Source organism: Sitophilus oryzae, unplaced genomic scaffold, assembly GCF_002938485.1.
Source record: "Sitophilus oryzae breed Bouriz unplaced genomic scaffold, Soryzae_2.0 scaffold_1396_pilon_pilon, whole genome shotgun sequence".
NCBI classification, from domain to species: domain Eukaryota; kingdom Metazoa; phylum Arthropoda; class Insecta; order Coleoptera; family Curculionidae; genus Sitophilus; species Sitophilus oryzae.
This window is the reverse complement of record NW_022146055.1, coordinates 2,333,945-2,357,654: the sequence shown is the minus strand read 5'-3', so window position 1 is coordinate 2,357,654 and position 23,710 is coordinate 2,333,945. Positions and strand designations below refer to the sequence as shown.

At 31.8% G+C, this 23,710-nt stretch overlaps 1 protein-coding gene across 2 annotated transcripts in view; it reads right to left on the bottom strand.

Annotated features, from left to right (window-relative positions):
* Nucleotides 1–23,710, bottom strand: part of LOC115875850 (neuroglobin-like) — a 126,127-nt gene that overhangs the window by 36,249 nt on the left and 66,168 nt on the right. Inside the window, exons 2-3 of one of the 2 annotated variants that reach the window (XM_030891383.1) lie at nucleotides 20,944–21,282; nucleotides 15,964–16,179 (exon numbers count right to left, since the gene is read on the bottom strand). In XM_030891383.1, coding sequence (XP_030747243.1) covers nucleotides 15,964–16,154 — 191 coding nt within the window. In that variant the 5' untranslated portion in view covers nucleotides 16,155–16,179; nucleotides 20,944–21,282. The remainder of the gene's footprint in view (nucleotides 1–15,963; nucleotides 16,180–20,943; nucleotides 21,283–23,710) is intronic. The other variant, XM_030891384.1, reaches the window with a different exon arrangement.

Below are 23,710 nucleotides of genomic sequence, written 5' to 3'. Positions count from 1 at the left end.
AAAATTTTGACGGGCATTCCAGTCTAAATTTATTAACCTTTATCGTAAATTTATTTCCTTTATCTATGTTTCGGCCTTTGATAATCTTCCGTCAAGAGAAATTGTGGTTAGAAATCAAAAGTTGATTGTTTCATAACCTAAATATTAGGCTTCTCTATGGATAAAACTGACTAACGCCAGCTCTTGCTAGGATATTCTATTAATTTTAATGGTGTTTTTTAAACATTGCGAATGATCGTAAACTAAAAAGTATAAACTGTAATTGAACCACTAATTTATTCCACTAATTGCGAGGTTCTGAATGAAGCTTTACAGTAAAATGTTTAAACAGAACAAATCCGACCCTGGCAAAACGGAATTAGCTGGTATCTCTGTCAGCGTTCTCCAGTTTATTTAAATGTAAACGCAGCTTAATGTGTATTATTCGAAATATATAAAGACTTAATGTAAATAATGTTCTAATTACCAAAATCATTATTTCGAGATAAGCAACATTTTTAGTTATACCCTGCTGGCAAGCAAAACCTTGGGTCGGCGTTTACTTGTATAGGAGTGAATCGCTATGGCAACCTAGTAAGTCGGAGCAAAAATACGAAGTATTTATTACATAACCACTTAATCTGTCGCTAGATTTCATGTGCTTGGGAATATACTTGCCTTCTGTCTTTTTTCAGTACATCTTAGTTTGCTAAGTGTGTTGAGCGTACCCTTCGTACACACGAAAATCGGCACCCAAGACCAGAAATGCCATCCCTAGTATAACCAATGTATAAAAACGGGCGGTGTCTCTGTTGCGAATATTTTTCAATACAACTTAATAGCCATAGCACTTAACGCTTTATACTTATATGTTTTTGGTTATGGAACTTAAGAAATTTTACTAATAAAACATGGTACACCAATTTTTTGGCACTTAGAACATTATTTAATTCAAGTCCTCATATTATTCTTGGCCATCTTGTACAATTGAGCGTCCGGATTGCACAACGACCTTAGCGCGTGGCCACGGGCAGCCCAGTAGGCCAAGCGAGACCGCGACGCGCCGATTTAACAAAATAAATAATTTTAAACCTGCCCTAATTTCGTTAATAATTATCGTAGCGTGTTGATTTTTGCATAGAAGTACTCATGAGTCTTTAGCGCTTCCGACAAGCCTAAATAACTGGATTATTTTTTATATTTTCGATTTGTTTACATTGCCCGAGCATATTATATCTTTGAGATAAAAATCTCTGTTATAAATTTTAAAACTGACAGATATGAATACTATCATTTAATTAGTTATACATTTAGTTACAGCATATTCAAAATTTAGGTCTATCGGTTTATGCTAGCAGTAATAACGAGTATAAATTAAAAAAATGGTCAGTACAACGCTCGCCGTTTTTAGCGCGCGTTCAGCTTTGGTTTTAGTTTTAGCGCTATTTTTACAGAACATAAATTTTGAACTTTGATCAAATGAGAAGAACATTATCATTGCCGATATCTCCTGGTTATAATGTAGTTCTTTTTTCAAAATATTGCATTGTTTTAGCTTAAAAGAAACTTGAATTATGCGGCTTTTTTGCGAGAGCTACCGGATCTGCGTTAATAAAGAGATGGCTATGTACGTCAATCATAGCCACAATAGACTGTAATTTTACCTCGTCACGAGATTTTTTGGAAATATTGCACTTCCATTTATCCGGATTTCTACTAACTTTTGACCTTTCTTTTCGATCGCATTTCCCTCTATTTAATAATAAATAATTTAAAAAACGCACAAATACTACTGATAGTAAACAAGCTGTGGCAAAAATTTTCTATACTCCGTGTAAACAAAAGACTATCGCAAATACTGTCTCTCGATTGACGTACATAGCCATCTCTTTATTAACGCAGCGCCGGTAGCTCTCGCAAAAAAGCCGCATAATTCAAATTTTGTTTCTAAGCTAAAACAATGCAATATTTTGCAAAAAGAACTACATTATAACCAGGAGATATCGGCAATGATAATGTTCTTGTCATTTGATGAAAGTTCAGAATTTATTTTCTGTAAAAATAGCGCTAAAGTTAAAACCAAAACTGAACGTGCTCTAAAAACGGCGAGCGCGGTTGTACTGACCATTTTTTTATTTATACTCGTTATTACTGCTAGCATAAACCGATAGACCTAAATTTTGAATATGTTGTAACTAAATGTATAACTAATTAAATGACAGTATTCATATCTGTCAATTTTAAAATTTATAACAGAGATTTTTATCTCAAAGTTAAAATATGCTCGGGCAATGTAAACAAATCGAAAATGTAAAAAATAATCCAGTTATTTAGGCTTGTCGGAAGCGCTAAAGACTCATGAGTATTTCTATGCAAAAATCAACACGATACGATAGTTATTAACGAAATGACGGCAGGTTTAAAATTATTTATTTTGTTAAATCGGCGCATCGCTGTCTCGCTTGCCTACTGGGCTGCCCGCGGCCACGCGCTAAGGTCGTTGTACAATCCGGACGCTCAATTATTTTATTAATTATAATCTCCGTATAACAAGGTTTTAATATTTAATTAATTACCTCTGAATATGTGAACATTTTTTTGAATACCCCGTATAATATCTTCAGTTTTTAGTTAACACTCAGAAAATAAGTAAAAGTCTAAAATATCACATCGATATTTGCTGTCATTTTTATTTAGACATCTATGAATAGAAATCAAGGCAAAATAAATAATCTATATTTAGGCACTTTTCCTTGTTGAAATAAAAACAGCTGGTAGAAAATTTGTACGTTAACCTTTGAAAAATCCTTAATAAGTTTATTTCTTCATGAAAGTAATCAATGAATACAGGTTGCTTCATTAATAAACCATAAAAAGAATATCTATCGGTGTTTTGTGTTTTATTGAAATGTATGATTTACGTACGGAATTTGCAAATATTTAAATTTTTTTTAATATTAAATTTAATTGCTATGCAGAGCATTATAGCTCAATAAGCTGATTTTTAGTAACAGTGAGTGATGTGATCGCTGAAGAGCTACCATTTAAAATTTTATGAGACACAGAGTGTCCCAAATACATAAAACATATTAAAGTTGTATTTTTTAAATTACACACCCTCTATTTTATTACATTTTTGGTGTCTACGATTGAAATAAAGGTAAATTTGATTAAAGTTTATCTGGCTTTAATCTTACCGTTTTTTTTTTAATATTTACGATTTTATAAAAATGCAGTAACAATTTTATTGGGTCATTTCTCTCGGCGTATTTCAATTTCTAAATCCAAATATACACTGAAGTTTTTTATTTATTTAATATTGTATTGCAGTAATAAAAATAATGTTAACCTTTAATACAGAACGCTTAGAAATTAATTTTAAATAATTACTAGATTTAAACAACTTGATTGTCTTAAATGGAACACGTTGGTTATTTTGAAAACATCAACAATCTAATATTTTAAAATAATCTAAATAAAAAAAATAATCAAAGTAAGTATTCTTGCTACGCTTGGTCAGTTCTTCCTGAGCGCCTATATAAACGCTTTCTGTTTCCAAACCAAACCAAACACCAAAGGTTCCCAGCCCTAACTGTAAAAATATTAAAGATATAAAAGTTTTCTTTCGAATATAATCCTAAAAATATATATAAAAATCTATATTTTCTTATCACCAAATACATATTTCTTAAGAAGCATACGTATTTTTCAATAAAGTACTTCAAGAAAATCTATCTATCTACGATCCATCGACCACTTACTGTCATCTGGATGACGTAATCTCGTAGCCGGGAAAACTCAATTTTGTTTCAGTGGAAATCACGACTTTTCCCCTTGCTAAAGACCGACAAACTTCCTTAACGGAGCGATAAAAAATTGGATAAGAAACTTTTCTGGAAAGAATTAATTTGCTGATCAAAAAGAAATAAAAGATTAATTTTGAGTTGTTTATTAGTAAATTTCAGAATCTAAGATGGTAAAATAATATAGACGACACCAATTAAAGTTTTAGTTACGTAATGGAGGGCGCGATTTTTAAATTAATTGTTGCTAACCATAGACATATTCGACGTCGGGCTGACTAACTGGAATTTAAATTTTCCGCTGGGGATTCAGGAGGTGGCTGTGCTATAAAAAATGTCAAATTACCACATTTATTTATTTATTTCCTAACATTGTCATTCGTTCTTTGTTTAAAAGGTTTAAATAAATTGTCTTGTGAAACTTTAAGCTTAAAAGTTTTTACTAACAGATCTTGCAGTCGAACACTCTTCTTTTTAGAATCTCTTTTCATGCGAATTGGTACAAGATAACTTAATAACCGTTGCAAAAAACTTATTGCAACCTTATTAGAATATTTTGAACGGGAAAGCGGTAGTAATGGCCCTTTATGTCCCTTAAGTGCTGTTAAGAAGGTGAGTTTCGTTGATGTAAATAATACAAAAAAATCCTTTATGGGTATTTCGCCACTGCACTGCAAGAAAATCTACAAAATGAAATAGTTATTTTTTGTAAAGACTTCTGCATTAAACCTAAACGGACGCTGCTTGTCAGAAGTTATGTTTACAGTAATACATCTAGACCCTTAAATGTTAGAATTAAAGAACATAAAGATTATTTACGAAAGGGAGATTTTCAGAAATCTAAGATTTGTCAGCATTTGACACAGGGCACAGAATAAATTTTAATAACGTCAAAATTATAATGAAAGTAGCGATAGCCTCTAAAAGAAAAATAAAAGAGGTTTTTTTAATTCAGTCTAATAAAAAATAAATGTTTTGCTCATGCATCTGTAGATGTTAGTAATGTATGGCAATCGCTTCTTTGATTTTAAAGAACATAAAATAAATAAACATAACATACGTAAAATTTAAAAATTATCATACAGAAAGTTTTGGGCTTTTTGGTTTTCCCTTATTAAGTAATTGTTATCAGGTAGTAATTGTTGATTTTGAAGTTTAACTTGATATAATGTCATTTTAACAGAACGTCAACGGTTTCTTGTAGACGTATCTGTTTTAAAATAGTAAAGTGTTCTCGAATAGTTGAATTTAAATATTTTAAATAGTTTTTTTCTTTATTCTTTGTATTTTTTTGCTTCCGTCGACGGAAAGAGATAATTTTCCGAAATGTTAAGCATTTTTTTTCTTTATTAGGCAAATTTGTATTACTGTAAACATAACTTCTGACAAGCAGCGTCCGTTTGGGTTTAACGAGAAGTGTGTACAAAAAATAACTATTTTATTTTGTAGATTTTCTTGCAGTGCAGTGGCGAAATACCCATAAAGGATTTTTTTGGAGAGATGAATCCGCCACATAGTATAGACATTTTTTAAATAATACAGTTTATACATTTGTAATGAATTTATTTTTGTTTCTTAAAAAAGTAGGTAATTATAGGAAATAATATTAGGAAATAATATTGAGACAAATAGGGAAAGCCCATGAGTGGTATAGAGTCAAATAAAATTTCACGAAATGCACAGGGGTCTTGGTTTTATTGATTTCTTCCCCGGCCTGCTACAGCGAACCTAATATGAAAATTTTAGTATTAAAGGGAATAGAAACAAAATTCGGGTAAGACCAAATTAAAATAATAAAATTTTTATTTTACATATTAATTTTATTGTTAAGAAATATATAATATAACAAAAACAATGGGGTTTATCTAATTGAAATATTTTACAAAAACTTTTGGTTCTTAGTAGGAATAATAATTATACTTTGTGTCACAATACTCTTGTTCCAATAAAGTAGGTCAGTTTTCTGTAAGGGTGATTTTGATATGTTACTTTTTTGTCTGTCAAGACTCTTTATCTCGGTTTGATCTTCAGAAGATCTAACCTGTATTATAATTTATTATTCAAGCTAATAAAACTTTTTAGATGAGTTCAACTATGGTAGGTAGCTAGTATAGTTTTACGGACTGATTTTGCTAGCGGAGACATAATTGGAGCTAATTCGGTTATAACAATTTTTTAAAGGTACATAATTATAATTTTAGATGTTCAAAAAAAAATTTAAGCACTATTTGATTAAAACAAATATACCATTAATATTACAAATTATAATGTATATATGTAATGCGCACTTTGTTTACTCAGTTGTTTCGTCGAGCTGCTTGAATCCATTTTTGCTTTTGATCAAATCGGTCTGAGAAGTTGTGAAGCTATAAAATGTTGTTTTACAAATGAGTTGAATATCCAGGAAAGTTGTTTTGAATATTATCGCACCCAACAACCTCGTAATTACACCCTTCTTTACGTGTTAATATTTTTTCGACAATGTTATTAACATTTGAAATTGTCACAACACAAAGCGACGTCCAGTTCGGGTTTTTTTCACTGCCCGAAACAGCGGTACATCACAAACCTGGTACCTGAGTGTTTTTTCGTTTCAATATACATAAATATTATGACAAAGCCACGATTTTAATATTATTTCAATGCGATCAACATCGGAACTGCGTGAAATACAGAGCGAAAACTTCTAATTTCTGCCGTACCGAGCGCTGCGGTCGGAATTTTTAAAATCAACTGAAATGCACCAAGCCTGTATAAGCTGTAATAAAAAATAAACTTTTAAATTAATGTAAAATCTGCACTGTAAGACACTGCTGCCCTAATCCCACCCGGACAAGTTGGTCACCGTTGGATTAACGCTAGCAGTGTTTACAAAAAATAACTGTTTTATTTCGTAGATTTCCTTAAAGTGGCGAAAGACCCATAGGATCTTTTTGTATAGCTATAATTTTTGTACCAAATGATTGGCTGTATAGTTGACGCGTTAACAATTCAATTGTAGGCGTGCCATTCTCGACGTCTCACAATTCTGCTATAAAATCACACTTAACAGCGCTTCAGGGCTGCCACTCCTACGGATTTTTCCGTAGATCTACGGAATTCAGAAGATACCTACGGAATCTCCGATTTTACTTTCAAATCTACGGAATTTTATAGATTTCCGCTTGTATTTTATTTATTAAATACATTTTTACAATGCCAATGCCATCCAGATATAACTGATATAAAATCACTCATCGCGGAATGTTACAGTGTTTTCAGATGGAGCGGAGCGTCCGCGCGGACCGTCCGCCAGTTCCATGAGTTTAAATGAACAATTTCACATGGGCCGCGTATGCTCCGTCCGGACGAGCTATCATGAAAAAACATCCGCGCGTACGGTCCGCTCCATCTGAAAGCGCTGTAAAGTCGTACATAAACTATATCGCAAAATGCGAGTTCTAAATATAATTTTGCCCTTTAATACTTCAAAAAAATAAAAGCGAATAAAACCAACTAGAAATACGTGCAAGGAGTATCTATATGTCTGTAAGTAATATTAAGACATCGATAAATAACTCCCGTCTTTAAAACTGACATTTAAAGTAGAAATAGTGGCCATAAAAGAAGATTTATTGGGTGAAAGTAAGAGAAGCTCTAAAGAAAGTACAGCAGAGGAACGTATTGTCGATATCAATATCAATCATGCATAACATCGTAAAATTTATTGCGAAGTTTGTCACAGAAAAATTATAAAAAATATGTCGTGCTCCAATAATATACTATAAATGGATAATAAATCATTGTTAGTTCATAGTAAGTTGTAGTAATTTCCGGTGAAAGGGGAAGTGACTGAAAACAATTGAATACGTCAATCAATACTGATTTATGTCATATACTAAAATACCAAATTTCGTTTTTTTGTCTGAATAAATGAAAAAGTTATAGGGATGAGCCACCTTTGAAAAGTACCCAGTATGATCAATTATTATGACTAAAATTTTGCACTTTTCTGCAAAATTTTAGTCCTAGTAGAAACTTTATACCGTGTGGTGCATTGAAAAACCGCGCATAGGAAATCCCATGTAAATTTTGGTGTCGGGGGATGATATTTTTGAGAATTCTAAAGATATCGCTAGTGCTTTTGCTTCATTTTTTCAGTCAGCTTATACTGTTCCGGGCGATGTGTCAAATAGTAAATTTTCCCCAACGAATAATAATATTATTATAAATAAAGTGTCTGAAAAACAGGTTTTAAGCTGCCTCAAGAGGATGAAATCTAAGGGAACGGTTGGCCCTGATAAAATTCCATCTTTTCTTCTGCGTGACTGCGCTTGTATTTTTGCTTGTCCTTTAACTAGATTGATCAACTTATGTCTGCATTCGCGTCAGTTTCCAAGCATGTGGAAAATATCGAAAATTACACCAGTGTTTAAAAAAGGCAATAAAAATAATATTGAAAATTACAGAACAAATTTCATTAATGTCAAATTTTGCAAAATGCTTGGAGATGGTTCTTTTTGACATACTCACTTTTCAATCTAAGAGTAGTTTGGCATCTCAGCAGCATGGGTTTACTAGGGGTAGATCGACGACCTCAAATCTCATGTGCATCACGCAGTTCATTGCCGACTCTTTTGACCATCGATATCAAGTAGATGTAGTGTATACCGATTTCTCAAAGGCATTTGACAAGCTGGATCACAGCGTTTTGATTTACCATTTAGAAACTTTGGGGTTTTCCCTTAATTTATTTTTTTTTTAAATCGTATTTGAGTGACAGGAAATTAATTGTGGAATGCTGTGGTCAAATGTCTTTTGAAGTGAATGCGACCTCTGGGGTTCTCCAGGGGTCAATTTTAGGTCCTCTTTTATTCAACATTTTTATGAATGGTGTTGTTGAGAGTTCGAATATTCACGGGTGAGCTCTGTTGATGATTGTCGTAAGCTTCAGGAATCGCTGGAAATAATCGCGGACTGGTGTACAGATAACAAACTCCTCTTAAATATTGAAAAATGCTCTGTCGTTTCTTACAGCTTAAAACAAAACCCAATTTTGCATAAATATTTATTATATAATAAAGAAATCCGACGTGAAATGACTGTTCGTGATCTTGGAGTTGTGTTTGATTGCAAGCTGTCTTTTGTACCACACATATCGGAGATTGTACAGCGGCCTTTTAGAGCCCTGGATTTATTATTAGAAACGCAAAAGAATTTTCCAGCCGCACTTAAGCTATTATATTTTACATTTGTTAGGTCTAAACTGGAGTACGCATCTGTTATATGGTCACCATGTTACCAGACACATATAAATAACATCGACGGTGTCCAGCGACGGTTTCTGAAGTTTCTTAGTTTTAAAATAGATGGAAATTATCCTTGTATAGGCTACCCTCATGATGAACTCTTGGAACGTCATTCATTTTCTTCTTTGGTGGATCGCCGCGGAATATTTGACATTAAGGCGCTGTATGGTGTTGTTCATAATAAAATAGACTGCTCAGATATTCTCTATAGGCTGAATATTTTTGTTCCTAGGACTAACATTAACAAAAACTCTCCAGTTAATAGAATGTAGTACTGTTGAATGGAGTACTGAATGTACTGTTGAATGGAGTACATTCAATAAATATATATAAATAAAAGGTAACATATTATCTCACCAGGCAATTTTATGCAAAAGTGCTATTAGACTTTTTTGAAGAGGTGTTAAAGTTGTACTTTTGTTTAGAATTTCGTTTTATTTAGAATAGTCATTTAAGAGTTATTTGCAAAATTCTACCTTCAAATTAGTAGAAGTTATAATACGGTCCAGAAAAAGCTACAATTAAAATACCAGCAAAAATGTGATTCAAATTCGATGTCACATTTTATTTACAAAAATTCGAAGGTCGCCAAATAGAGTAATTTTGTATAAAATAATGAAGATTATCGCAACTTCTAAAAAAGTGACAGTGGTTAACGGCTTAATGCTGGAAATAGTATTCCCGTGGTGCTAGATATGTTCGCAGACAAACTAGACAGAGGTTTGATATTAAAGGCACGATATAAAGCATATGGAAGTGTGAACAAAAATAAATCAACAGGAAGAGAACAACAATAACTAAGGAACACATTGACTCCTGTCTATTGGGGTTACAGTAGGAAAAGACCATAGGGATATTTCGCCGAACAAGTTCCTCCTGTGGAGAGCACTCAAAAACCGTCTTTATGGGTATATACGGGTATATTAAATACAGAAATTTGGATGAACTGAAAACGACATCTCTGGGGAATGCTAAAGATTCTCCCCTTTAACAGCTTTGTATTGAGGCGTGAATTTTACAATCATTATAGGGGTATTGTTTGGCTGGGAATGGGTGTTTATGTAAACATTTTATTAATTAGTATAGTTTAATAAAGTTTCTTTAGTTACAATTTTTTTTTACTTGATAAATTATTGTGAATGTATGTGATATGAGCGAGGCCTGCGAGTTATCGAGTAATGAACAGCAATCAAGTCATACTCCTCGAATACTATTCTCAGTTCAACTAATTCTTTTGTAGATGATCATTCCAATTCAGAAAAAATAACCATCTTTTCCAAACCACATAAATTCTTGTAAACAGAAAACATATGACATCGAATTTGACAATGACAAAATCACAGTTTTGCTGGTATTTTAATTATAGCTTTCTCTGGGCCGTACTATAAATTTTTAGTAATTTGAAGTTAGATTTTTGCAAATATCTTTTAGATGCCTATTCCAAATAAAACGAAATCCTAGACGAAAGTACAACTTTAACGCTTCTGCAAAAAAGTCTAATACAATTTTTGCATAAAATCATCTGGAGAGGTAATATTTTACCATTTCAAAATTTACACGGGATTCCCAATGTCCCTTGTACCGATGCACCACATGGTATGTTCCATCGGACAGAATTTTAGTATTGAAAATACTTCTGGCCGCGTTTATATGGGACCCATCTTTGAAAAAACGACATGCTAGAAGCAACATGGGTTCAATAACCTGCCTGTCACAACACGTACTTCAGTTGATAGAGCCGGCGATGATGAGCGAATAGGGCAAGGTCGAGTCTGGACCGGCGGATAAAGAAAGCGATATTATTTTAAAAGAAAATATGTCAAGACATGGGTTGTTAGGTACAGTTTGGCTATTTTAATCTAACTATTTCCGTATGAGAAACAAGGGGCAAATTATACGAGTAAGAGCAGAATCACATAAATAATAAATTTAGACTAATTACCATATTTTTTATATGATTATAATTTTTTTAATTATCAACATAGGACAAAGAAAAACTTGCATGGTTTCCACCGCCAACAGGCGTTAAAACAAATGAATCCAAGTCGTTGTCAAATATTTATTGGGATAAGTTGATAAGCTTTTACCGTTTGAATATTGTTGTAAATAATAATTATTATCATTTAATTAGTGCTAACTTATCAAAATTCACAACACGGCGAAATTTCAACAAAATCGGCCAACGGATCTTTGATATATTAATAAAAAAATGTCTATTAGGACTTTACACCCTGTATCTTTAAAATTATGCATTTCCGGACACATGTTTATATTAATTTTTACCTTAAAAACACAAAGAATCACCTTCTGAAGTTGGCCAGATACTTAATTAACAGCCTGTATTTAAAAATAGCTAGCTAGCGATTTTGTAAGTAAAGCTATGTTTATTTTAATAGAAAAAAACACATTTCATAAAAAATAAACAAACCCATAATTCAATTATTATACACTAATTAATTAATTTTAAATGTATCTAAATAGGCACTTTAATAATTAAAAAATGGACATGAGCACTTCATAGAGTATACCAAATATGTAAAAAAATTCCAATAAAAAAACCACAAATGGCACATTAAAATCTGCATTATCTGAAATCAAACTATAGGTACCTAAACGGGCAATCAGCCAGACAACAGTCACAAGACGCCGACATCGATAACGCGATGAGCAGTTTTTAATAATTATTCCGAGTTAGTACTTCAAGTAGCATTCCTTCAAATAAATTTTAATTTAAGTATTGTTAATACATATAGTCATATTAATGATTATAGCCTGTATGATTTCTAAAATAAAAAATCCAGCGTGTTTTTATCAGAATAATTATTAAATGGTGTATATAATAGTTAATATTTATTAACTTCGTAAGTGTTATTTTTTAATATAATTATGGATTTAATAATTAAATAACTATCTTAAGTTTAAATTGTGGTAAACTTGTTATGAGTTTCAATCATTTATATTTATATTGCACGTTCACTCTTCGTTGTGTCACACACAATCTGAATTTCGTATATGATGCAGAACTGATAAATTAGACCAAATATATTAAAAGAAATATTTTTGTTAACTTTGCAAATACTTAAGGTATGCAATAATTTTAAAAAAATTTGACGTGAGATTAACTTCATAAATCTTGAAAGTCTTGGATGATAAATATTTGAATTATTATGGATCTGTTTTGTTTAAGAAGCTAACAAATAATTTCAAAAACTCATCTATCAAAATATAATGGTAGAAAATGTTTAAAAGCATGTATAGGTATAATATTCCATATTAATTGGACATACTGAATGTAAACTAGGAATACATAGTTGCTGCAGTCGATAATATATTTTGCTGCTTATTTTCCTCATAACAAAAAACCGTCAATACCGCTACTTACATTATGGGCACCTTTTTATACTTAAATCTCTTTAATGATGTTTAAAAATACATATGTAGGTACATACTATAAGTAGTAGTTGTCACGGTTTTTTTATTAGGTATGATAAAAAGAAGCCGCAAACTAAATTATCGTTGGAGCCAACTATATTTTAATTTATTTTTATCTACAGTAACTATGCACGGCAAGGGTTCAAAATATGCCTATACTGTGAGGCACCTCAATTCGAGTATAAATTAACACTTACATTCCAAGTATCTTCTTGGTCTACCGGCACCCCGTTCATCTTTATTCCATCATTTCTATAAAAAATAGTATGATTTATAACTTTTAATTTGAATTGAGAAAATTGGTGAAATTTTGTTGTACGCGAATTTAAATTTATGGGCCCTCCATAAATTTATACCGTAAGTTCGAATATTAGTTAAACCTAGGAATACCCAGGTAATAGCCGGAAATATGCAAAAAAAGGGGTGAGTTTAGGTTAGATTAGAATTAGGTTTTAGTTGGTTTTGAATTAATAAAAATATAGACCTAATCTAAACTTAACCGAAACTAACCTACTTTTTGGTATATTTCAGGCTCCTACGTGGGCAACTCTACGTTTAACCAAAATTCGGGCTTTTACGGTAACATAATACTCACTCTGATTGGTTTAATCTGGCTCCATAATAAAACTGTGGGTTCGAAGTGCTATTGCAAATTAATGCAATTAATTCTATGTATACACTTTCATAAAAAGCCATCACGATAAAAATTAAATATCAAAATTATTTAACGTTGCGAACGGTTCACTTGTTCACTATACGTATCTGGAATATTATTTGCGAATGGCGATCAGCGATACGATAGTGCGTCCAAACCTGGGGAGATGAGAGCGAGACATTTCAAATTCGCTGTGTGGACGAGTCTCGCGAGAGAGTCGCGAGTCAACCTACGGAGCCTCGTTGCTATCCGTCCCCTGTCGGTTTTCCAACGGCCGAGATCAAAGAAAGCTCGAAAGTCTGGACGTGTTTTTGGTAGGCCCGCCCGACTGCGAGATATTAGCTCTGATTTATAAATTTCGAGCATTTAAAATTAAGTAATCTTAAATTTTTAAATCGTACACCGTATGTATTATCATTTTTTCTGATAGAATTTACAAATTTTATGTCACTGATAAGTTTTACCCTACCGAAATCCAACATTTCTTTAAACAAATTGAATTATTACAACATCTATTAATTTTAGATATATAATATCAAAAAATGGCAAGAAAAGTTACCGAATTGTACGTATGTATAATAAATAAAAAATAGGGTATTCCCATTAGAAAATATGTTATATCCGCAACACTTTTTTGAATTACCCTGTATACTCTATAGTAATGTTAAAATGTGCTTCTTAACCTTACCAATAACTTTTTTTATTTAACATTTTGTTCTAAAAACGTTAAAAAACGTATTATGTAAAAAACGTCGTGTAAGGGATAAAGAAGAAAACAGCCAAAAGGGGGAAAACCGACGATGAATACCATGTTAAAGATACAAAAATTTATTACTGTATGCGTTATTATTTGGCCATCGTTTGTTATATTCAATTGCAATTTAATCTGTGTTTGGCTTTCTTTCACTATGATCCCACTCGGCTTGTCTCGTGGCAGGTTGGCGTAAAAATGGATAGAAAATGTCTCGCTCTCGTCTCGCGCTCGGCTCGTCAGGTCTGGATGCACCATAGACTGCCGGAGTGGTGACGTTACGAATGTCAAATTGCTTTCCAAACAAGGTTTAGTTCTTTATATTTCTATTGAGCTCTTCCAAATGACGTCACAAATTAATATAAAATGTAAAAAAACAGGTGATAACCGCCGACTTGTATCTGGTATTTTCAATACGCCTATGATAGTTGCGCATGTTGCAAAATCTGTGAATTTTTGTCTTACTTTGATGTCTTACACCATGAATACTTTGGAATATACATATATTTAAATTACTTTTTTCAAAATCACTCTGTATCTGTCACCCATTTCTATATTTATAGAATCACATAATATACAGGGTGTTTTAAAAAACATGTGCCATCTCTCGTGAGGAAATTCCTCACGTAAAAATATGATTTATTTTTCATATCAACATAGGTCCGATTCTGCTTTGTTTCCTAGCTACAGGGTGTTAAAATTTTAATATTTTTTCAATTTATTATACTTTTTTTCTAAGTACTTTTGGCGTTTCGAATTAAATTTTGAGGGTAAAAGTTACTATAAATGCGACATATTTTAAAGCTAAAAAAGTGTCGCCATATTCACCAGGGACGTGCATATGGGTTATCACTGGAATATTTTTCTAAAAAAAGCATGTACGCCACTGACTTTTTTTCATTTGTTAGCGAAATAGTGTAAGCAGTTTAATGCCGATTAAAAGTTGTCTCTTGATATTTTGTCAATTTCGGCCTCCTTGATGAGATAAACGCAATTTTATTAATTTGTCTTGATCCAAGTCTATAGGAACTTTTACCGCTACTTTACGACAAGTCGTATGTATATACTCTGCGCTGTGCTCGTCGTTTTGTGGAAATACCCAAGCTCACCTGATGATGGGGTAGGGCCCCGAAACCGGTAGTGAGTGCAGGTTGATCCATATTATGACGAACACAGCGTGGAATTAATTTCTATATTAGCAGTTCAAGGCAAGAAACTCTTATATAATTTTATTATATACCTAAAAACTGCAAGAAATTTATTTTCCAATATAATAATATATATCATATTTAATAATAAATTAGGTAAAATATATATTTAATAATAAATTAGGTAAAATAAGTTAGAAGTTATTAATTTCATTTTTATTTTAATTTTATTAATTGTGATTAATAAAATTGCGTTTATCTCATCAAGGAGGCCGAATTAACTATTAATTGGCATTAAACGGCCTACATAATTTTGGTATCAAAAGAAAAAAAGTCAGTGGCGCACATGTTTTTTTTACATTATTTCAGTGATAACCCATATGCACGTCCCTGATGAATTTATCGACACTTTTTTAGCGTTAAAATATGTAGCACTTGTAATTTTTATCCTCAAAGTTTCATTCGAATCACTGACAGTACTTGGAAGAAAATTATAATAAATCGAAAAATTATTAAGACTTTAACACCCTGTAGCTACGAAACAAAGCAGAATCGGACCTATGTTGATATAAAAAATAAATTTTATTTTTATGTGAGGAATCTCCCGAGAGACATGGCACATATTTTTTGAAACACCCTGTATAATTCAGGTAGTGCTCCAATAAGTTTGAAACTGACAAAAATGAACAAAAATAAAAGATTTTTTTTTATTTTCGATAAAATGCTTAAAGTACTCTTCGCTTCATCATTAAGATCTATGCTTCATCATTTATTAGTGTAGAGTACCACTAATAAATTATGAAGCATAGATCTTGAAATAAAAAAAAACTATTTTATTTATTTTAAAATTGTTTTGGTGTAACGTGATACAAATTTCAACCAGAAAATACGATTAAAAAGTACTTACTTTAGAAACATACACACTCCAGTACTCTCCATCGCTCTGCTGATTCCTTTCCAAGAAGCCATCATGCTGTACTTCTGCTTCGCCGTCAGGGGCAGCCTGGGATCCACCTGCTGCGGAGGTGGATTATCCTCGAACTTCCTCCCACTATTCCGTCCATTTCTGCCCGCCAATTTGCCTAGCTCACACCCCATGATGCTCTGCAACGATCATCTAACCCTACACACACAAAATACAATGCTTTAATGAGTCTGAGCAACTATCATGATCAAAATAGTACACTCACAGACAAAAATATGGCATATTTCATTTGAAGTGTTTATTTTTACTTTATTTCTTTTCCTTTACCACCTTTTGAGTTTTTTAATGAAGGACCTCTTGGAGTGAAAGGTTTTACGCTAAATAATTTAGCTTAATTGTGGACCAAATAATGTTTAGAGATAGACTTTTTACTTTAGAATAACTTGTGTTACAAATTACAAACATAGCACAAACGTATCATACATTTGTTTGTTGTCAAATTGCCATTTCAAGTGATTTGTTTTTTGATTTTGTATTTTCGGTGATTAAGATACCACATTTAAGCGTGTTGGTTTCGAATATCCATCAATCAACTGTTTCTCGTATAGTGAAACGATACAATGAGACTGGAGAATACAAAAGACGATCTGTATAACAACACAAAGTAACAGACAAGTCAAAGTAAGTATCAAAACAGTAATAAGAAGACTTAGGGGAGGAAACACTAAAAACTAAATAGTTATTATCTTATTTTAAAATATTGTTATATTGTCGTTACTGATATTATTATTACCAAAATCAGACTGTGCTATTCATTCATCTACGAGTCTATTATAAAGTTTCAGTTTGTGATTTATTTTGCTGTGATATACGTAAAACTCTAGAGTGCAATGGATATAGCAAAAAAAAAAGTTTTAAACAAAAATAAAAAATTGGCGCCGGGATGCACGTATAGTCGCCCATACTAAAATATGTTAATAAAAAGTTCGTAGGCAGTTCTTTTAGTTTCAAAGTAAAGGAATTTTTCCAATTTTTTTTATGTCAAAAACTGCGACTTTGACTGATTTTGATGTTATTACAAATTTTATTGAAAATATTATTCCTAATCTTAAATTAATAAACCGCGTTTCGCTAGCTACTGTAATTTTGGAGTTACGATTTTTTAAAATTTTTAACCCCCTCCCATACCCCCATACCAACCCCCCACCTCCACCAAAAACTAATGGCCAGATTCTCGGGTGCCACATATTTTTGTGCCAAATTTGGTTATAATCGGTTTAGCGGTTTTGGAGTTGTCGTGTTACAGACGGACAGACGGACAGACGGACAGACAGATAGACACCATGAAAATATTTTGTATTTAGGTCATTTATGACCCAAATAACTCATTTTGAGTGAAATTAAAAAAACTTTTTTTTTGCCGATCTTAATAGCCTACCATACCTATTGGTATGGTCGGCTAAAAATAATGACTTAAAATAAAATATGCAATATTTTTGTCTGTGAGTGTATATTACGTTCGAGTAGGGATGTGTTTTATTACTATCTAAGAGATTAACTAAATCTCGAGTCAATAATGAAAACTTTTTCTCCGAGGTATGTATACTACTTTTTATTTAAATCCACACAATTAATCGTAATATCGTAATGTAGGTACAATCTCAGGATACAATAGATTATTTTAAAATAACAAAATTCGTGGTAAAAATGTCAAACTTTATTCACAGAACATCCCCCTTTAGAACTTTTTCTTTAATGGTTATAAACGGGAGACTAACCGCCCGAACAAACACTAGAGGTGCCACTGGTCTTCAAATAGTGTAAAAATTGCGAAAACTTAATCATCTAATTTTGACACAAGAGGTCGCGCTTAACTTTTTTAATTTTAATTCATTTTTCATTGTTTTCAAACTATATTATTAGACTTTATTGTATTTTGTGAATCTATAAATGTTTTGTTAGTATAAAGTTGCATTATATTAATTTATAAATTATATTACATACATATTTAAAATTAAAATATTATAACATATATAACAGTTGCCGTCTAAAATGTCATCTTGGTAACAAAAAGTTAGTTATTGTCAGTTAAAATCATGTTAAAATATTAAAATTCACAAGTTATAATTATATATTTTATATTATTTCAAGAAGAAAAACATAATGGTACATAATGGTGTAATGTTGATATGCAGGTCCAAAACAAAAAGTAGTATATTTTTCAGTTTTCGTTGTCAGCCGCGGAGTTTCAGTGATTTTAGTGTTGTTGGATATTTTTATTTGTGAAATAGAAATATTGCGTTTGGATTGCAAAACAAAAAGTGGAAGTTTTGCAATGTAAGTAAGCGTTTGTCCATTTTATATTTTACTTTTTTCATACCTACGACAAATATACATATATTGAAATTTTATAATTCGTTTTATTTAAAAAATGTTAGAAAACAAGCCTGTAATCTTGTAATTGACATAATTGTTCTGTAATATATTCCATTTAAATGTAATATATTACTCTACAATTAAAAATATATAAATTTAAAAATATATTAAAAATATATACAGGCATTATTTGAAATTTTTAGTATGCGAACAAACACGAGAGGCGCTTTATTATTTACTTTCATTTCTTAACATGACAGATGATGTTCTAAAGGGGGATATTTTGTGACTTTATTATTCCTTGTTTTGGCGTGCTATCTTTCAAAACCGGTAAAACATAATTAACTCTCTAACATTGGTACCTCAATAAACAAACAATACACAAAGCTGAAGAAAGAGTATAAACATTATGAGAAGACGTGTGAGGGACTACTTGAAGCTTCAGCTAGATGAAGCCAATATTTTGTCACTTATGATTTAAAAGATGTATATACTCAAACGTACCTATCAAAAAATGGCTATCTATTGTTTTTAAAACAAAGCTAGAAGATGAACTATGAAGGACACCTAAAGTCAGTGCCACTCTGCCATTGAACGCAATAATGGACTAACTTGTTGTAAATGTAAATTTTGGTGTCAATTTTTGTCTCAGAAAAGACTCAGCCAAATCAACAGCGATTTTTTCAATCAGAAAATATATTTACCAATAGGATTATCGCTGTTATCTGTAGTTGCCAATATTTACTGGATTAACGGGATTTAGTAATATCATAGACATAGGATTAGAAAATTTTTATGGTACGGTATGAGACAGTAAATGAACAAAATGAAAGAGGGGAGTAAGAGTTTGTGTTATTTTATGGAAAATATAAAAAAAAACAATTCTCGAAAATCCAGAAAAGACAAGAAAGCAGAAACAATCGTTTAAATCAATCAACAACAAGCACGAACTCTAGATTCTAAAAAAGTGCGAGTGAGACCCGCCCATCGAGGGTTCCGTATGAAAACTATATTTTTTCTGATTTAATTACAAATTTTCAGATTTTCCCTATACCGGGTGCATCTCAAAAGTGGCTCACCCCTATAACTTCTTTATTTTTTCAGATAAAAAAAACGAGATTTGGTATGTTAAAAAATGGCATAGATTAAGATTGATTGACGAATTCAATTGTTTTCGATCACTTCCGGTTTTACCGGAAATGACTACAACTTTTGATTTTTAAATGGCACCTTTGGTATTTTTTTACTTTATTCGAAGGAAAATAACCCTCTGAATAGAATGACATATCATATGTCAACTTTTGACATTTTTGCATATGGTGTATTTAAAATCATAACTTCCGCTTCGTAACGAAAATTTGACTCGAAATACCAAGTGTGTGGTATCAAATTATTTGTAAAAAATGCATCTTCCAAATGTGTCAATGAGCCACTCTCGTTCCATTTGAAAAAATTGAGATATGATTAAAAATACGATTTGAGCATTATCTAACTGGCCAGAACAAGACACTAAATACATTAGACGATCAAATATATTTTTCCAAGGCTCCTTGAATAAGAATTAGTGTTTTTAACATAGCCATGGATGGCACTCTAGATTGAATTGTAAAATACGATTTTTTATTAAGCAAGAATGTCAAAAGTTGACATATGATACGTCATTCTATTCAGAATGTCATTTTCTATCGAATAAAGTAAAAAATACAAAGGGTGCCATTTAAAAATCAAAAGTTGTAGTCATTTCCGGTGAAACAGGAAGTGACCAAAAACAATTGAATACGTCAATCGGTCCTAATTAATGTTATATACTAACATACCAAATCTCGTTTTTTTATCTGAAGAAATAAAAAAGTTATAGGGGTGAGCTACTTTTGAAACGCACCCGGAATGAAGCTTCAAAAGCTTCATTCAGAACCTCGCAATTAGTGGAATTAATTAGTGGTTTCAATTACACTTTATATTTTTTAGTTTACGATCATTCACAATGTTTAAAAAACAAAATTAAAATTAATAGAATATCCTAGTAACAGCTTGTGCTAGTCAGTTGTATCCATAGAGAAAGCCTAATATTTAGCTTATAAAACAATCAACTTTTGATTTCTAACCACAATTTCTCTTTACGGAAGATAATCAAAGGTCAGAATGACATTTCTCGCAAATTTTGAAGTTGACAACTTTTGTTGTTGTCGACAGTTTGACAACTTTTTTTACTAATAAACAATGTTTACCACTAATTTTGACGTTCTGAGTGCTTACATTGAAATTAAAGAAAGAAACTTCTACGCTATTTGAAACCACTAATGTATTCCACTAATTGTGAGGTTCTGAATGAAGCTAAAGTTTGTTAACGTTTTCTACTAATTGAAATTGACTACCACTAATTTTGACGTTCTGAATGCTAACATTGAAATTAAAGAAACAAACTTCTACGTTAATTGAAGCCACTAATTTATTCCACTAATTCCGAGTTTCTGAATGAAGCTTCAGTCTATAAGCAAATCTATGTTATTGATAGCATGGTATTCTTGACTAACTTCCAAAATAAATCTAACAGTATAATTCTAGATTTTTGGTGTATATACTCACTACAATATCATTCACTGGAAGGTTCGAGCCTGTTTATAGCACTATCACTACCTTTCTAAGTTTCTTCACGTTTATAACATGTTTTTGATCACTATTCCTTAAAACACGTACACACTAAGATTTCTACCGAATTTTTCTTTTCTTGTTTAACAACTTTTTAAGTATCAGTTCGTCATTATTTCACGAATTCTATGCAAATTATGGCCGTTAAAATTGCTGTTGATTCTTCGGCCGATGTAAATATTGGTTTATCCTTGTCACATCCATTTAATCAATTAATGAAGGGCAGGGACTGGGTATTCACCGGTGCTATTTTCTTCCAGGCGTTGTTGAAACGTCCTAGAACAAACATTAGCTTATTAACAACCATGATAATTTGAAAATGAATTAGGCTAATAAGTATTCTATACAATGATGTATCGATTATGCTTTGAAGAGTTTTTTTTTCTGTACAATTATGCTTTTCTGCTTCGTTCTATACAGGGTGTTTCGAAAAACATGTGCCAAACATATGCCAAAGTGGGGAGATTCCTCATGTAAAAATACGATTTATTTTTTATATCAACATAGGTCCGATTCTGCTTTGTCTCGTAGCTACAGGGGGTTAAAGTCTTCATTTTTTTCGATTTATTATAATTTTCTTCCAAGTGCTTTGAGTGATTTGAATGAAATGTTGAGGGTAAAAGTGCGATATATTTTAATGGTAAAAAAGTGTCAACCATTCACCAGGGATGTGTATATGGGTTATCACTGGAATATTTAAAAAAAAAACATGTGCCCACTGATTTTTTTTCTCTTCTTAGCAAATTGGTGTAGGCAGATTAATGCAAAATTTATCTTGATATGTTGTCAATTTGGATCTCCTTGATGAGATAAAAGCAGTTTTATTAATTTGCTGCAATAGCAACCTTTAAAAAAATTTAATACCATTAACTGGCCTACAGTGTTAAGTAAATACTCATTGATTCCACATCAAAAAATATAAAAAAAAGTTTTTATAAATATGGGTGTAGAAATACATAGCTTAAAACTTACCGGATGTTAAAACTTTAAAAAATAGGTCTTTTGTAATTCTACTAACAACTAATCTAAAACATCACTATTTTTTTCCTGAATTTGCTGTAGAATAGCACTGAATATCAGTGATATAAAATTTAACAATAAAATTGATCAAGAATTTATTAATTTTAATTTTGTTAATTGTAATTTTAATAAAATTCCGTTTATCTCATCAAGAAGATCCAAATCGACAAAATAACAAGATACAACTTTTAATCGGCATTATACGACCCATACAATTTTTGGTAAAACAACTATGAACCAAAAAGAAAAATCATGAAAGAGGAGCACATTTTTTTTAGAAAAATATTCCAGTGAAAACCTATATGCACGTCCCTGGTGAGTCTGACGACACTGTTTTAGTAGTAACACTTACAGTAACTTTTACCCTCAAAATTTCATTCGAATTGCTAAAAGCACTTGAAAGAAAATTATAATAAATTAAAAAAACATGACTTTAACACCCTGTAAATACGAAACAAAGCAGAATGGGACCAGAAAAGGACCAAAGCAGAATGGGTATGTTGATATAATTTTTTTTAATTAGACGTGAGAAGTCTCTCCACGAGACATAGCTCATGTTTTTTAAAACACCCTGTATGAAGTGTTTAAAGTACGTTAATAATAAAATGAAGAAGAAAATAGAGAGAAGCTTTAAATTTGAATGGCAGTTTTATATTCTTATGTGTTAAATATATGAATATAATTCGGAATTTTTCAACTTTTAATGCGGCATTTGGATCAGCATCAAATAAGGCAAATTGGCCTCAATTTAACCTAACTCACACCCTGTACAAAGTTTCATAGGAATCAATTTTAGGATCGGCTTATAAATGTTAATTTTTTACAAAACATTATTATCAAAATAATTTTAGAAACTTTACTACAAATAACAGTATTGATTGAATAATTTAAACAGTAGGTATATCGCTGTTCAACAAAATTTACATAATATATACATTGATTCAATCTACGTTAAATAACAAAACCATATATAAAGTAAAATCGGAATATTCTATGCACTTACTGGCACCTATAAACTTTATCGCGTTTGTCCACCGGGACCGAATTTTTGTTACTCTTATTTTGATATACACATAAATATTTTTCCATTTTTAGAAAAAGGCTCCCAAGTGAAAACCCTCGTCTCGTGTGAATGATACATATTTCTAAAAAGAAATCTCGGTGGAGTTTTCTATCGAATTTCGAGAAGTTGCGTTTAAAAAATAAGGATTTTTAGTGAATTTACCTGATCTATTTCGGCCAGTTTGGCTAACATACTATCTTCAAGAATTTCATTTAATTTTAAATCTGTAATAGATAATTATCAAACATTATCGATAATTTAAATTAAACTAAATCAGAGGTTTACGCTATAAAGGAAGCAGCCAGTTGTATACGAGAGAAAATCGCTGATAGACCAATAAGAGATATCGTGATATACAATCAGTGAGATCGAAAACTCTCATAGACTGTCGAAAAGCACTGTCCTGGCTGCGCCAAGGCGGGGGGCCACTTTGTGCTAGGTGCCAGGCCACAGCAATGTGCTAGGCAACCAAGAAGCGGACAGACTCGCCAAAGAGGGAGCCAGTGGCAGATGACCCACCACTTCTGACGATCAACACACTGAAAAAAGCTATAGAAACTACCATCATGGCCAAGCAGCAAGAAACGTGGCAACACCGTGAGGACTGCGCTACAGCTCGAA